At 47.9% G+C, this 15,453-nt stretch overlaps 1 protein-coding gene across 7 annotated transcripts in view; it reads left to right on the forward strand.

Moving 5' to 3' along the window:
* PRRC2C (proline rich coiled-coil 2C) overlaps nt 1-15,453 on the forward strand; it is a 108,954-nt gene that overhangs the window by 64,024 nt on the left and 29,477 nt on the right. For all 7 annotated transcript variants that reach the window (XM_088482121.1, XM_088482130.1, XM_088482154.1 and 4 more), the window contains exons 12-15: nt 5,197-5,689; nt 6,397-6,668; nt 7,015-7,261; nt 7,408-7,621. In XM_088482121.1, coding sequence (XP_088338247.1) covers nt 5,197-5,689; nt 6,397-6,668; nt 7,015-7,261; nt 7,408-7,621 — 1,226 coding nt within the window. The remainder of the gene's footprint in view (nt 1-5,196; nt 5,690-6,396; nt 6,669-7,014; nt 7,262-7,407; nt 7,622-15,453) is intronic.

Below are 15,453 nucleotides of genomic sequence, written 5' to 3' on the forward strand. Positions count from 1 at the left end.
GATGGAGCGCTGGGCGGATTCATTAGAGGCTTCTTTTGAATCCGACTGTCCGGCCGAACAAGCGGAGTTGATTGGCAATCTCCGTGATTCGGCCACCTACATCAACGAGGCGGCTCTAGACATTAGTACTCTGGTGTCTAGAATTTCTTCAGCAGCGGTAGCTGCTCGTCGCACCTTGTGGCTGCGATCCTGGAAGGCGGACGCAGATCCAAGAAAGGTCTGGAAGCGTTGCCGTTTACCGGAGAAGTTCTCTTCGGTCCGGATCTGGATAAGATTGTGGCCACGCTGGCGGCAGCCAAATCTGCTTGTCTCCCGTCGGCCGCTGCTCCTTCTGGTTCTGGACCATCGTCCTTTCGGTCATCTAGGGCCCAGGGCAGGCCCAAACCACAGTCGTTTCCTCGACAGGCTGGCCCTAAGAAATCGGGCAAGCCCCGGAAACAGGCATGGAGTACCAGACGTCCGGCCCCCAAGCCAGATGACAAGCCTGCGGCCTGACGGTCCGGGTCTCCCCTTGGGGGATCCCAGGGTGGGAGGCCGCCTGCTGCAGTTCTCCCGGTGTTGGTCGTTCACTACGACAGACACTTGGGTTCTGGAGGTGGTCTCTCACGGGTACGCCCTCTCCTTCCGGCACAGACCCCCGGCTCGATTCTTCACCACGGGTCTACCATCAGACCGGAACAAGGCTACGGAGCTGCGGAAGGTATTGCACACTATGCTCCAGGCTGGAGTTATAGTGCCTGTTCCATTCTCCCAGAGGGGCCAGGGTTTCTATTCAAATCTATTTTTGGTACAGAAACCCAATGGGTCATATCGTCCGATTCTCAACCTCAAAGCACTCAACAAGTCTTTGCGGGTCCCGAAGTTTCGGATGGAGACCCTACGGTCCATCATTCTGGCGCTGGAACCTGGGGACTACATGGTGTCATTGGACATACAGGACGCTTACCTGCATGTCCCTATTCTTTTGCGCCATCAAGAGTTCTTTCGGTTTGCAACCGCAGCGACCATTTCCAGTTTCGGGCGTTACCTTTTGGCCTGGCGACAGCACCACGTGTTTCACCAAGGTGATGACGGTCATGGCGGCTTCTCTGCGGCTGCAAGGAGTCCGCATGTTGCCGTACTTGGACGACCTGTTATTGGTGACAGGATCTCCAGAGCTCCTGTTACACCACTTGGACCTGACCATTGCACTGCTGCAACGGCACGGCTGGCTAATCAACTGGCAGAAGTCCACTCTAATCCCGTCTCGGAGGATTCTGCATCTTGGAGCCTTATTGAACTCGGGACAGCAAAGGATCTTCGTGACGGAGGACAAGATCTCTGCTTTACAGTCAAGGGTGCGCAGTTGTCTGCACAGCCGCCGGGTGTCCTTACACTCGGCGATGAGGTTACTGGGCTCCATGGTGTCGGTGTTCGACATGGTGGAATACGCCCTGTTTCACTCCAGACCTCTGCAGCACCTGATCCTGTCCAAGTGGAACGGGCTGCCTCAGTCTCTGAAGTTCCAGACGATTGTGCTCACCCCGGAGGTTCGCCTGTCCCTTGCGTGGTGGTTAAAGACGACCCACCTCAACAAGGGACGTCCGTTCTGGGTTCCAAATTGGGTCCTGTTGACAACGGACGCCAGTCTTCGGGGCTGGGGAGCAGTTTCGGGTCCACACTTGTTCCAGGGCAGGTGGACGCCGACAGAAGCGGAGCTTCCAATAAATATCTTGGAACTCCGTGCGGTCTTCAATGCTCTCCTGCAGGCACAGCGGTTTCTCCAGGGTCACCCGGTGCAGGTCCAGTCGGACAATGCTACCACCGTGGCCTACATAAACAGGCAAGGAGGAACTCGCAGTCGGGAGGCTCTCGTAGAGGTCTCTCGGATCCTGGTTTGGGCGGAGCGCAATCTTCCGGCCATATCAGCGGTCTTCATCCCGGGAGTGCTAAATTGGCAGGCGGACTTTCTAAGTCGCCAGGACGTTCATCCAGGGGAATGGTCCCTGCACCCGGACGTTTTTCAACTACTGGTGGACAGGTGGGGTCTTCCAGAAATCGACCTCATGGCGTCCCGGCACAACAACAAGTTGCCGGTGTACGGGTCTCGCACAAGAGACGAAGGGGCGTCTCTGGTGGATGCTCTGTCCGTCCGGTGGACGTTCAGGTTCACATACCTGTTCCCTCCGGTCTCCCTTCTTCCACGGGTAGTCCGGAAATTCAAACAGGAAGGAGGGATGCTCCTGTTGATAGCTCCCGCGTGGCCCAGACGGCACTGGTTCTCAGACCTTCAGGGTCTGTCCGTGGACAGTCCTCTGCGGTTGCCGCTACGACCGGACATTCTGTCTCAGGGTCCTTGTCTTCACCCGGACCTGACTCGGCTGTCTTTGGCGGCGTGGCTATTGAGACGGCCATGCTGAGGTCCCGGGGGTTTTCCAGCTCTGTGGTGCGTACCATGTTACGAGCTCGGAAACCGTCTTCCGCGAGGATATACCATCGCGTGTGGCATATGTTCTTCCAGTGGTGTCGACCGAGAGGTTATGCACCGCGGGAGTTTCGTCTGTCTCGGATTCTCGCCTTCCTGCAAGCGGGACTAGATCATGGGCTTCGCCTTGTTTCTTTGAAGGTACAGGTTTCGGCCCTATCTGTCTGGTTTCACCGTAGGATTGCTACAATCCCGGATGTGCGCACCTTTATGCAAGGTGTTCTCCGTATTCAGCCGCCCTTTGTTCCACCTGTGGCGCCTTGGGATTTGGCTGTGGTCCTGAGGGCTCTCCAAGGACCGCCGTTTGAACCACTGGGCTCAGTGGATATTAAATGGCTAACAGCTAAGACTGTTTTCCTTCTGGCCGTTGCTTCAGCCAGACGTGTTTCTGAGTTAGGGGCTCTTTCTTGTAGACCCCCTTTCTTGGTTTTTCATGGGAACAGGGCAGTGCTCCGCACTCGGCCCAAGTTTCTTCCCAAAGTTGTTTCCCAGTTTCATGTTAACGAGGAAATAGTTGTTCCGGCCTTTAACTCACCGGGTCTTTCCGTGGGTGAGGCCTCTTTGGATGTTGTGCGGGCCTTAAGGACTTATGTGGACCGCACTTCTTTGTTTAGGAAGTCGGACGCTTTGTTGTCCTCTATGGCTTCTGTAAAAAGGGTTGGCCTGCTTCAAAGCAAACTTTGGCAGCCTGGATCCGTATGGCTATTTCTGAAGCTTATCTTCATGAAGGCCTACCGGTCCCTCCTTCTCTGAAGGCTCATTCCACTAGGTCTGTGGGTCCTTCGTGGGCAGCTTGACGTGGTGCCTCGGCAGTTCAGATCTGCAAGGCTGCTACGTGGTCTTCTGTCCATACCTTCGTGAGGTATTACAGGTTTGACACCTTCGCCTCTCAGGATGCTTCCTTCGGGCGGCGGATTCTCCTTTCTGCACAGGAGCGTCCCCACCCTTAAAGGATACTGCTTTGGGACATCCCCAAGGTATCCTGTGGATACCCTATGGACCCTGAAGTAGAAAATATGAGATATGGTAAGAACTTACCCTTGTTATCTCTATTTCTACGAAGTCCATAGGGTTCCACAGGACTCCCGCCCTGTCGCACCTGTGCTGCAGATGGGCTTTGCTCTGGTCACCGGTTTTCCGTCTCCCTCTGGTGAGAATGTGATTCTTGTATGTGTCCAGATCTTTGTTCTCTCTCTTCCTTCTCCTCCTCCGGCCTATGGCTTGGTAACTAACTGAGGTGCCTTGGCCTGGGGGCGGGGTATAGGAGGGGGACCTAGTGCATCCTGGGAGGCTGAAAGCTTAACTCTTTGGTGCCCTGCGACTGACGTCACACCTATACCCCAAGGTATCCTGTGGAACCCTATGGACTTCGTAGAAATAGAGATAACAAGGGTAAGTTCTTACCATATCTCATATTATCTTTTGGAAATACTTGAATTAAATGTGTGGTTAATCCTAATAATTTGCAGCGCTGTCTGTTACAAGGTATGGTGTTCAATGAGGGTGCATTGTGGAAGTTCTTACCTTAGAGCAGAGGTTCCCAAACTTGGTCCTCAAGGTGCCATAGTGGTCCAGGTGTTAAGGATAACCATGCTTGGGCACAGGTGACTTAAGAAGTACCACAGTCAATTTGATTTAACCATCTGTGCTCAACCATGCATATCCTTAAAACCAGGACAGTTATGGTGGCTTGAGGACAGAGTTTTGGGAATCTCTACCTTAGAGCTTATATTGGCCAGGCCACATGGGGGACCCTGAAAGCATGGATGTGACACACAGCTATATAATGACCCATCGGCAGTCTGGGTTTATTGTCGGGTCAAAAAAATTATTCACTTGGTTTCAGTATTATTTCTTAACCTTTTTATTTGTTCTATTTTTTTTGTGTATGTGTAGGCATTAGATCAGTTTGTAGTCATCGCTGCATTCTTATAAATGAACTAGAAAGGTCTAAGCACCTGGTTCAGATGATGTACGCAAAACCGATGGTTTGTGTACATCTCCTGTCATATGTGCAGAACGGGTCTTGCATAGTCACTTACCTCCCCCCCTCAGCCGCAGCATGATTGACTGGTTCCACCGTTTGGGGGGGGCGAACATGAGGACCGTTCTCCAAAATGGGGGCGTGTTTTGGAAACGTGCCGAGCCCAGGGCAGACTTCCTGGACCCGGCTGTGCAATTCTGACAGCAAGGCTGAGTACGTTTCGGCTTAAGCATCCTGGCCAAAACACCTATGGTCATGATGGTGATCCGAGACAGCGTCTTCCCTATGACTGTGCAATACCGTCCATCTCTGAATCAGGGCCTAAGTCTTGTGTTTAAGCAACAAAATGTATGTTTTTTATTTTTCAGAATAGCTGGCCGGCTTCTTTCTGTTGCTGACACCATTACAATATGTGGCCAGCATTTCAGCCAGAATGTTAAAATGTTCTGTTTTTAGAACACCAAAACCCTATTTGGGGGGAAAACAGGGTGTTAAGATTCATTGAAGTGTAGTGTTAACCTAATCCCAGAAAAGCATTGTTTCTAGTGACCTACATCTAGCTGGAGTCCCCAATATATAAAATGATTTGTTACAAAAGTATCTGGTAGTTAGTGAAACGTTGGCATATGTGAAATGCTGGCGTAGATTTAAAGCACAAACTCATTGTTTTGTTAACAAAAATAGAATTGAGACCATAAACCAGGAAACCACAGCCAAACCTAATTTATTTTTGAAACATTTTTTTTAGCATCCTGCTCAAGGCCACCCAGGCGTACCTCCTAGGCCGACCCCTTTACAGTCACGTCCCAGTGAGGATGAGATATGGAAGCAAAGGCGTAGACAGCAAGCAGAGGTTTCCGCTTCTGTGGAACGAGCCCGCAAGAGACGTGAAGATGAAGAAAGGCGAATGGACGAGCAGAGGAAAGCTGCATGCGCTGAGAAATTAAAGCGTTTGAATGAGAAGTTTGCCGCTACAACGCCATCAGCCTCTTCTGAAAAGTTAGCAGCAGAAAAACCACCTGAGGAAAAGACTGTGACGACTGAAGAGCCCCTGCAAGAACCTCCCCAGCAAGAAGAGAAGGTACCCGAGGTTGAACAGCCTGTGAAAGAAAAAGAACCAGAGAGGCCAGAGACTCCTGTCCAACAGGAAGGGAAGGAGGAAGAACCCGCTCAACCAGACACCGAAGCTCCAGACGAGAACGGAAACACCAGTGTTTTGGAAGACAATAATTCAGATCTAGGTATGGTCTTCCAAGGGTTTACAGGTTTAATCCTGCATATAGTCCAATGTTTCCTAAACTTGGTCCTCAAGACACCCTAACAGTGCAGGTTTTCAGGATATCCATACTTAAGCACAGGTGACTTAATTAGTACATCGGTTTGATTTAACCGTGTGCTTAAGCATGGATAGCCTTAAAACCTGGACTGTTAGGGTGCCTTAAGGACCGAGTTTGGGAAACCCTGCGTTAATCCCTTTCTCCCATGCAACCACCCAGAAATGTATGTATGTATGTTGGTTTTTTTTATACCGCCCTTGATTGTGAACAGAAAAATTATTCAGTTCTTTTTATCATCTTGCCCTTTCTCTCAGGGGAGAAAAAAACAACTGTCTGAGCCCTCTGCAGGCTCCAAGAGTAGTAATTGCCAATAAGCACAAACAATAAGTCAACTGGCATATACCGTGTATGTTACACAGGTCTCTAATCCGCATTGTCTGTTGTATATTCTTTCGTTCAGTTATTATTGCTAACCCAAGGCTACCATTTTGGTTCTCAAGTTGGCAAAGTTTCTATGGGAAACAACTTGACCTGGAAATAGATATATATGGCCTGTATTCAACTGTATAATTTTCCCAACAATACTGGTGATTAAAGTATTGCAGGGGGTGGATCCCATATTTGCCATTGTTTAAAATATTTGCTGTTTTAAAGTATTTTCCTTTTCGTAGTGGTAGAAGAAGCACCATTTGTCAGGAAGGATAGCATTTCAAGTGACAGAGAGAGCTCTTCTCCAGTGACACCTGTCCGGCTGCCAACACCTGTTCTTGAGCCACCTACAGTTCAGTCTCCAGTCAGCACCCTACCTCCCGCTCCCTCCCCAGCGCCTGTAATACAACATGAGAGCGAGTCTGAACTTGGAACCCAGATGCGTCCTCCAGTTTCCTCTGGATACTCCAAGCAATTTCAGAAGTCGTTGCCTCCAAGGTTTCAGAGACAACAGGTACATTTCTGTGCTTGTTATAGGGGATGTAGTAATTATCCCGGCTGTCAGGATGCCAATGCTCACAATGCCGGTGCCAGGATCCCGACATGGTTCAGAATCCCAGGTTAGGCACAAGGGAGGGAGGTTTAGGGTTAGGAGGGGGGAGTTAGGTTTAGGCTATGCGGAGGGAGGGGTAGGGGAGGGTAATATACATCCATCTGTCGGGATTGTGACCCAGTCGGGATGCTGGCATCGGGATGCTGAGTTCCGGCATCCTGTATTCGACTGTTACAGAATGGTTAGATTTTAAATTTCACATCCGTTATTGTATTTTTTATATTAATTTAATTTACTTTTATTTCAGGAGCAGATGAAGCAACAGCAGTGGCAGCAACAGCAACAAGGTGTACTCTCTCAGCCAGCTCAGGCACAACCTTCAAGCAGTCCCGTGCCTCCCCCCCAACACAGGCCACTTTACCAGTCCTTAGGACCACACCCTCAGCATTTGGCTTCCATGGCCTTCGATCCTCGGTGGCTAATGATGCAGCCTTATATGGATCCTAGGATGATGTCTGGAAGGCCTGCCATGGACATGCCACCAATGCATCCTGGTATGATATGCTTTATTCTTCGTATTCTGTCACTGTTAAGAGTCCATGTTATCAATCGCCCTTTTTCACTTTGTTTTACGTACGTAACTGAGACACTAACTTTCCACTTAGTGCAACTTACATCAGTATGCTCTCTCTTTATACAGGAATGATACCGACCAAGCCCTTAATGAGACGTGAACAAATGGAGGCTTCAGCGACAGCACCGGAACCATATGAACACATGGCTCGATCTGTTCGAGACCATGGTGTACCAATTTCTGAGCCTCGCATGATGTGGGGAGCTGAGCCTTACCCACACCAAGACACACCACAGGTTTCTACCTCTGCAAAAGAACCAGAAGAACCTGAGGATTACAGGTAAAGTGTTTTGTTTTATTGGGTGTAAAAAAAAAACATAACTGTTAACTAAGCAATACAAAATCTGAAGAGACGTTCCTTAGCCACCAGTCAAACACCTGCTCACTTAAAATAAAGAAAAATTATGTAGCCATTGTAAAGTTAGAAAGTCAGTGTTTTGATTGGTTATGAAAACGGAGAGCCATAAAGCAAATCGTCAAACTTTAATTTTAATATAAATAAGAAAACCAACTGAACTAGTCACTGGAATAGCTGAAGAAACATGTATCTCTTTTCCCTGAATGTTTACATTTTGGAGAAATATTATAAAGAAGCCTAGTTAAAACCTGATTCCAAATTTCATATTCCAAAGAAATTTAAGTATCTTTATCCTTTTCGGCAGAGGATACCAAGCTTTGAGAAATTCCATCCACGGTGGATGCTCCTATTGCTAGGTTCATCAGGAATACTGTTATCCCCACGACACAGTCTGTAACACCTAAGGATCCTATGGATAGGAAGAATGAGGTTGTACTTAATTCTATATTCACTTTGGCAGGAGTCTCGCTGCGGCCTGTTCTGGCCAGTGCCTGGGTGATAAAGGCTATCAATTCCTGGGTGGCCGAGATGATTGCTGGGTTTCAATCAGAAGATTTGTCTGAAGCTAGCTATATAGGTGATGCTTTAATAGACACTATTCAGGTACAGTCTCATGTTTCTGCTTTGGCCATTTCCGCCAGAAGTTCTCTATGGTTTAAAAATCATGGAAAGCAGACAGAGTCCCAAGCATGCTTTGGAGGCACTGCCTTTTAAAGGAGGTTCTAAGTTTGGTCCAGAATTAATTTAAATTATTTATCAGGTTACAGGAGGCAGAAGTCCTTACCTTCCTGTATGAACACTAAAACCAAAATCTTCTAGGTTTCGTTCCTTTCGAACCCAAGGCTGGGGAAACTTTCAGGCCTTCCCAGGGTATGCTTAGGGGTCCCCATATAGTTGCGTTCAGGGGGCGTGGTGTCCCCGGAACTTGTTGCCCTGCTGCTAAGTAAGCAGGTCAATCCACATGACTGTCACAGACTGGGACCTGACCTGGTGGGAAGCCGCTTACTCAGATTCCGGGAAACATGGATTCAATTCAACCTGGATTTTTGGATAAGTAGACTGGTAACCAGGGGTTACATTTTAGAATTGTGGGGGGTCCTGTTCCAGAAAGATTTTTGTTTCCACTCCTCTCCCTGCGGATGGTTGCAGAGAGGCTGCTCTAATGCAGGCAATTTCTGCGCTTTCCGATTCCTGAGTAATTGTTCCGGTACAACAGCAAGGCCTGGGGTTTTACTCCAGTCATTTCCTGCTAGACAAACTAGATGGGTTGTTTAGTCCCATTCACAACCTCAGGGGGTTAAATCCTTATCTCCACTTTGAAAAATTCAAGATGGAGTCAGTAAGGTCAGTCATTTGTTCCATGGAGGAGGGAGAATTTCTGGCCTCCATATACATCAAAGATGCCTACCTCCATATTCCTATATGGAGGGGTCATCAACATCATCTGCGGTTTGCAGTGGGGCATCTGTATTTTCTGTTTAAGGCACTGCCATTCTGTTTGGCCACTACTCCCAGCTTCTTTACAAAGGTTATGGTACACATGATGTCCGTACTCAGGAGTGGGGGGGTCAATGTGTCGGCTTATCTTGACGATTTGTTGCTAAGAGCACCTGCAGTAGCCGTATTGCAACAACATCTTCAGATTACCATAGGCATGCTCCAGAGATTCCGCTGGATCATCAATTTTCCCAAATCAAATTTAATTCCATATCAGAGGATGGTATTTTTGGGTCTTCACTTCGACACACAGTGTCACAAAGTGTTTCTTCCGCAGGCAAAGATTCAGGATCTTCAATCCAGACTAAAGATAATTTTACTGATGCCTCATATCTCAGTCCTCAAAGCTGTGCAGTTACTGGTTAGAAACTGCGCCAGATTCCATGCCTGACCACTGCAAAACCAATTGCTTCATCGATGGGGTAAAGTCAGACCCTCGATTAAACGGGCAGATATTCAGATTCAGTCACTCCTTTGGCTGCAGGATGCAAATCTGAACAGGGGTTGCCAGTTGTCAGTAATAAATTTGATCAATGTCACCACAGATGCCAGCCTAACAGGGTCTTGGGTCCGTCCATCAAACCTCTTTCAATCAATACACTAGAATTGGGGGTGATTTGGTATGCATTGGTTCAGGCTCAATCCCATCTAAGGAGCCTACTAGTATGAATCCAATCAGGCAATGCCACGGCAGTTGTTTGTATAAATAACCAGGGTGGCACACGCAGCTGGCGAGCATTCCAGTGGTGGACAACTGGGAGGCGAACTTTTTAAGTCGCCACAGTGTGCATACAGGGAATGGGAATTACACAGGAAGTGTTTGCGGAAATAGTTTCCAGATGGTGGTCTTCAGACATAGATCTAAGGGCTTTCCGTCTGAACAGGAAACTTCCAGGGTACGGATCTCGGTCCAAGGAACCACAGGCATCCCTGGTGGATGCCATGAGAGCACCTTGGGTGTTCAGGCTAGGATACATCTTTCATCCTCTGGTAATGTTACCAAGGGTACTTCAGCGGATTCGATCAGTGGCACGGCCGGTTATTCTGGTGGTTCAAGACTGTCCGCGCTGTCATTGGTACGCAATTCTTGTTGGCAGACGTTCCGTATTGTCTACCCCTGCGTCCAGATCTGTTACTTTAGGGTCCATGCTGTCACCCCGATTTGCCTCTTTTGACTTTGACGGCATGGTTCTTGAATCCAACATCTTGAGGGCCAAAGGGTTTTCAGAATTTGTTGTAAAAACCATGATACAGGCTCGCAAACTAGTCACTTCCCAGACTTATCGGGTATGAAAGATATATATTTCTTGGTGTGAACGCCACAAGTTTAAACTTGAGGCATTCCGAGTGTCTACTTTTGTCCTTTCTGCAGGATGGGTTGATTAAGGGTCTAATGCGGGCCATACACTATGCGACGTCCGACATATTGGGCATTCCCCACACACACTGATCGGGAGGCCAACTGCCCGATATGCCGGCTCCCACAAACCCGTATAGCGCTACATCGCATCCCCTGATCGACTAAACCTGCAGTAAGATCAGGAGGAGCAATGTACGACCCCACGGGTGCAGGCTCGGTTTGACATTAGGCCCATACATGGTGCGATATAGCAGCCAAATCGTACCAATCCGTCCGATCGGCTGCTTTATCGCACAGTGTATGGGCCGCTTTAGATTGCCCTCCCTAAGGGACACATTTTGGCCCTATCGCTCCTGTTTTCAAAGGAAATTGGCCACCATTCCTGAAGTTCAGACCTACTCTCCTCTCCAGGCTGCTGCTAAGAGCAGGGCACATGGCTATCTCTGTCTCCGTTTCAGATGCTCTTTTGCTTTTTCAGCACTATGGGCAGCTCCTATACGGACAGCTTGGTGCAAGATTCTTATTTTCTGTGACTACTTCACTAAAATTGTGACTTCTCTGCTCCCTATTGTCACAGAATGGTTCATACACCTAAACTTTCCTCGACCAATGCTGTATAGCATAGTGGAAACCCCATCAAAATCCGTCCAATGTATATACGTGTGTGTGAGTGTGTGTGTGTGTGTGTGTGTATATATATGTATATATATATATATATATATATATATATATATATATATATAATTATAATTACATGTGTATATACACCCTGAAGTGCCAAAAGTCATGGGATAGCAGTATGTAAAGGTAGGTGGCGTCACCGTACTGTGCTGTCTTGGAACAGCCCATACCTGCATCAGTTGTAATCTGAAATCTTGTGAGTCAGTTTGAACACCGGCTAGGCTGCTCATGGCTTGGCGATGTGAATTATCGGACTTTGAATGGGGCATGATAGTGGGTACCCGACGGATGGGACATTGCATTTCCGAAGTTGTGAGGACATTCAACATTCCTTTTGTGTACCGAGAATATCTCATGGAATCATGGAAGGCATTACCACCCACCGTGGACAGCGCAGTGGCCGACCAAAGATAGTGACCTGCAATGTCTAGCCAGAATTATCTGGTAACACGGACAAGCAACTCTGGGTCAAATCACATCCACATTCAGTGCAGGGGGTACAGACGCATTTCCAGAAGGTCAGTGCAATGATCTTTAGCTTTCATGGGATATGGAAGCAGAAGACTGCCTCTGTGAACGACACCGGAACACAGCACCTCACCTGGGCTTGTGATGTTGCTCATTGGAACCTGGAGGACTGGCAACATGTGGCGTGGTCTGATGAGTCAAGGTTCCAATTGTTTCGGGCTGATGGTAAGGCTCAAGTGTGGCACAGACCCTATGAGGCCATGGACCCACGTCAACAAAGCCCCTTGCAGGCTGACGGGGGTTCCATAATGGTATGGGGTGTGTTCAAGTGGCATGGGTTGTATGCCTGAACACGTCATTGACTGGCAACCGCTACTGTGCCCCCACAATGATGGAATATTCCAGCAGGATAATGCAGTTTCATTGGTTCAAGTTGCCAAGAATTGGTTCGAGAAGCATTCTGGAGAGTTCCGACGAAGGGGGTGGCCACCACATGTGGGACGTGGCGGCCACATGTGGTGAGGTCCATTCACACCCAAGATCCGGCACCTACAGATATGAGGGAGCTGTGGGAAGCTATCCAGACAGCATTGGTTAACATCTCTCCAAAGGTCTTCCGTCCAGTTGTGGAATTAATGTAATGTCGAGTTGCTGCACTTTGCAGGGCAAACCCCTGGACCTAGAAACATAAAATTCAGAGATTATATGCCTTCCATGACATAGGCACCCTCAGGGATTTTTTGAATTTCGACTCCTAAGGGAGTGAAAAGGGTTAAAATGTTTCCTCCCCCTGTGCAATGCCCTGACTGACTCCCCAATGCTCAGCCCAAACCACTGGACCTTGAAACATGAAATTCGGGGAGTGTAATCCTTTCATGATGTAAGCACCCACTAAGCAGGGAATTTTAGAAAGTCGACTCCCAAGGGATAAATATTTCCTCTTGACTGAGGTGGTTGGATGACAATGCAACATTGCCGAAGTGCTGTGGAATTGTCAAGCTCATTGTTTGGGATGAGTGGCGGCTACAGAGTGGGGCTGCAGCGCAGTCCAAAATATTATAAATAGGGGAGTTTAGGTGGCAATATCTAAGGTCTACCCAGGTGAAATCTGATACATCAGCATACATCTCCACCAAATGTTATTGTTTCAACATGCTTGCAGAAAATTACGCCAGTATTGGGCATCATTTTGCGTATAAGTGACCTAGTGCATGCCCCCTGCTCTTTCAAAGTTTGTTTAGGGAAGTCCGGCAGCATGCAGTGTTCCCCAGATTTGACTATTTTTTTTTTTTCTATTTTTTTTTACTCAGAGGAATTGAGTTAATCGGTGAGACACTGCAGACTGTTTGTTTAGAGGGGAAGCTGAGGAGTAGGATCTAAATAGTTAATATATTGGAACTGAAACTGCCCCGACCCCACCCCACCTCAAAGCCCTCCCACTTGCTCCAGACTCACCTCTATATTCCCATATAAGATGGGAAACTGTATTTTATTAACAGAGCCCCACGGTGAATTTGATGAAATAAGAAGAAATTAAAGTTCAGACCACGTCAGGGCTTTTTTTTTTTTTTTTTTTTTTTTTTCAAGCTTCCTTACACTGCATTCAAAATTGGGGTATATAGACACTCAGGCAGGAGTTGGACTGTTTAAAAATCTGACATGGTCTGAACTACCATGTTTTTTTTCTTATTGAATGAATTTTTTGTGGGCTTCCGTTAATAAAATAACAGATTCAGTGATTTGCGCCGAGTGACCAAATATTTGGGTCCCAGGGACCCACCAGTTTAAAAAAAATTGGGTCCTACCTGACCATTTCTGGGTCTCATCATTTTTGCTTTAGAGCTCCCCATCTGCCTCTCAGACCTCCCCACATGCCACCCCACATACCCCTAGAATGCCTATCTGATACCCCCAACAGCATCAGATATTCCCACATACCCCTTAAATGCATGTCCATGATCTTACAGGTGATATGACTTGTATGTACACAAAACCCATAGTGAATAAGTAGGCTTTCTATATCATCCCTTTAAATCGATAGTCATGGATTATACAGGTTCTCTGGCTGAGTAAAACCAGATGAAATCCAGGCTTGAAGTCAGCCAGCCACAGAACCTGTGTAATTTGTGTCTTGTTTTAAAGGGATAGTATGGTTAGCCTATGAATAAGGCTTTAGGTAGTAAGAGGCATATTTATCAAAGGATTTATGTGGAATATCCTGGAAGACAACCATTTTTGGAGGTGGTATGTAAATATTAAAAACTACTGGGATGTATGTACAGGACACCACAGCAGATATCCAAGAAATCTGCTGCAGTGCCCTAGTCTTCATGTTAGGGCAGGCTGGGAGCGCCTGTCAGAAAGGGACACTTTGCGCGCCTTTGTTGTGTGTCCGAAAAAGGGTGGTTGTTGTTTAGAAAAAGGACGTGTCCTTGAGATGCGTCCGCTTTTCACCACTGTAGTGGGCGTGCCCAGCATGGAAATGCTGGGCTGCCCTCAAGCTCTCCCTGCACTGTGAATACATGCCATGCGGGTCACAGCGGCTCACGGGTGGGGATGGCTGTTTTAGCTTTTCACTGTATAGTAGGCCTCATTCACGTTGTGTCGCACAGTAGTGCCCCTTATAACACATTTATGCCACGCAGTAATGCCTTTTACACATTTATGCCACGCAGTAATGCCTTTTACACATTTATACCACGCAGTAATGACCTTTACACCATATGCCACACAGTTATGCCTGGCATTTACACATTTATGCCACAGTGCCCGCTATAAATTATGCGCCACAGTAATGATTGGCCTTCACACAATGCCACACAGCAATGCCTGATCTTTACACATTATGCCACATAGTAATATCCCTTACACATTATGCCACACAGTAATGCCCAATCTTTACATATTATCCACGCATTAATACCCCGTACAAATTATTCCACACAGTAATGCATGGTCTTTAGATGTTATGCCACACAGTAACCCAGCAGCCTCTTACCTAACTGTGTCCATCTAGCAGCCCTCACCTGCTGCCTGGCCCGCCCGCATCAGCAGGCAGCCGCTACAGCCCGGCACTCAGTGCAGCCCTTTCTTGAAAATAGCATTGCTGTCATACAAATCTGGCGCAGCGCGCCAATTGTAGCTTGCGGACCGGCAGCCGCTGCCGGTCTGCGAGCTCCGATTGGCTCGTGACCGGTGCCTATTTGAATTACAGCGTCGCTGTTAGTGATGCGTGCAGGACAGCTGGGCCGTGGCCCCCGAGACACGCTGGTGCTGAGTCATCTGGAGGGAAAAGAGCAGGAGAGTATGCTGGCTAGGACTTGTAGTACTATTTCGTTGGAGCATGCTAGGACTCGTAGTCCTACATCATTTTGGAGGGCATGCAGGGATTTGTAGTCCTATATCATTTGGAGAGCATGATGGGACTTGTAGTCCTATAGTATTTGGAGAGCATGCTGGGGCTTTGTAGTCCTATAACATTCGGAGAGACCTGGGGAAATATGCTGGGGCCTGTAACACCACAGTAGATATTGTGATCCATGAGGTTATGTTGAGCCTTGCTGGAGGCTGCTATACACAGACCGGGCCCCGCCAATCAACGTACCTCCTCAGCCGCGGCGGAATCGGATACATATCTGCCACCAGTAGCACTGTCAGACTCCAGAGCCCAACCCAGGCATTAACTTCCTGGTCACAAGAGGATTGACCGCGCCCATTTCCTCGGTGACCATCTCCCCAGGTGGGCTTG

The sequence above is a fragment of the Taudactylus pleione genome, unplaced genomic scaffold (assembly GCF_031769625.1).
Source record: "Taudactylus pleione unplaced genomic scaffold, aTauple2 ptg000017l, whole genome shotgun sequence".
Classification (NCBI taxonomy): domain Eukaryota; kingdom Metazoa; phylum Chordata; class Amphibia; order Anura; family Myobatrachidae; genus Taudactylus; species Taudactylus pleione.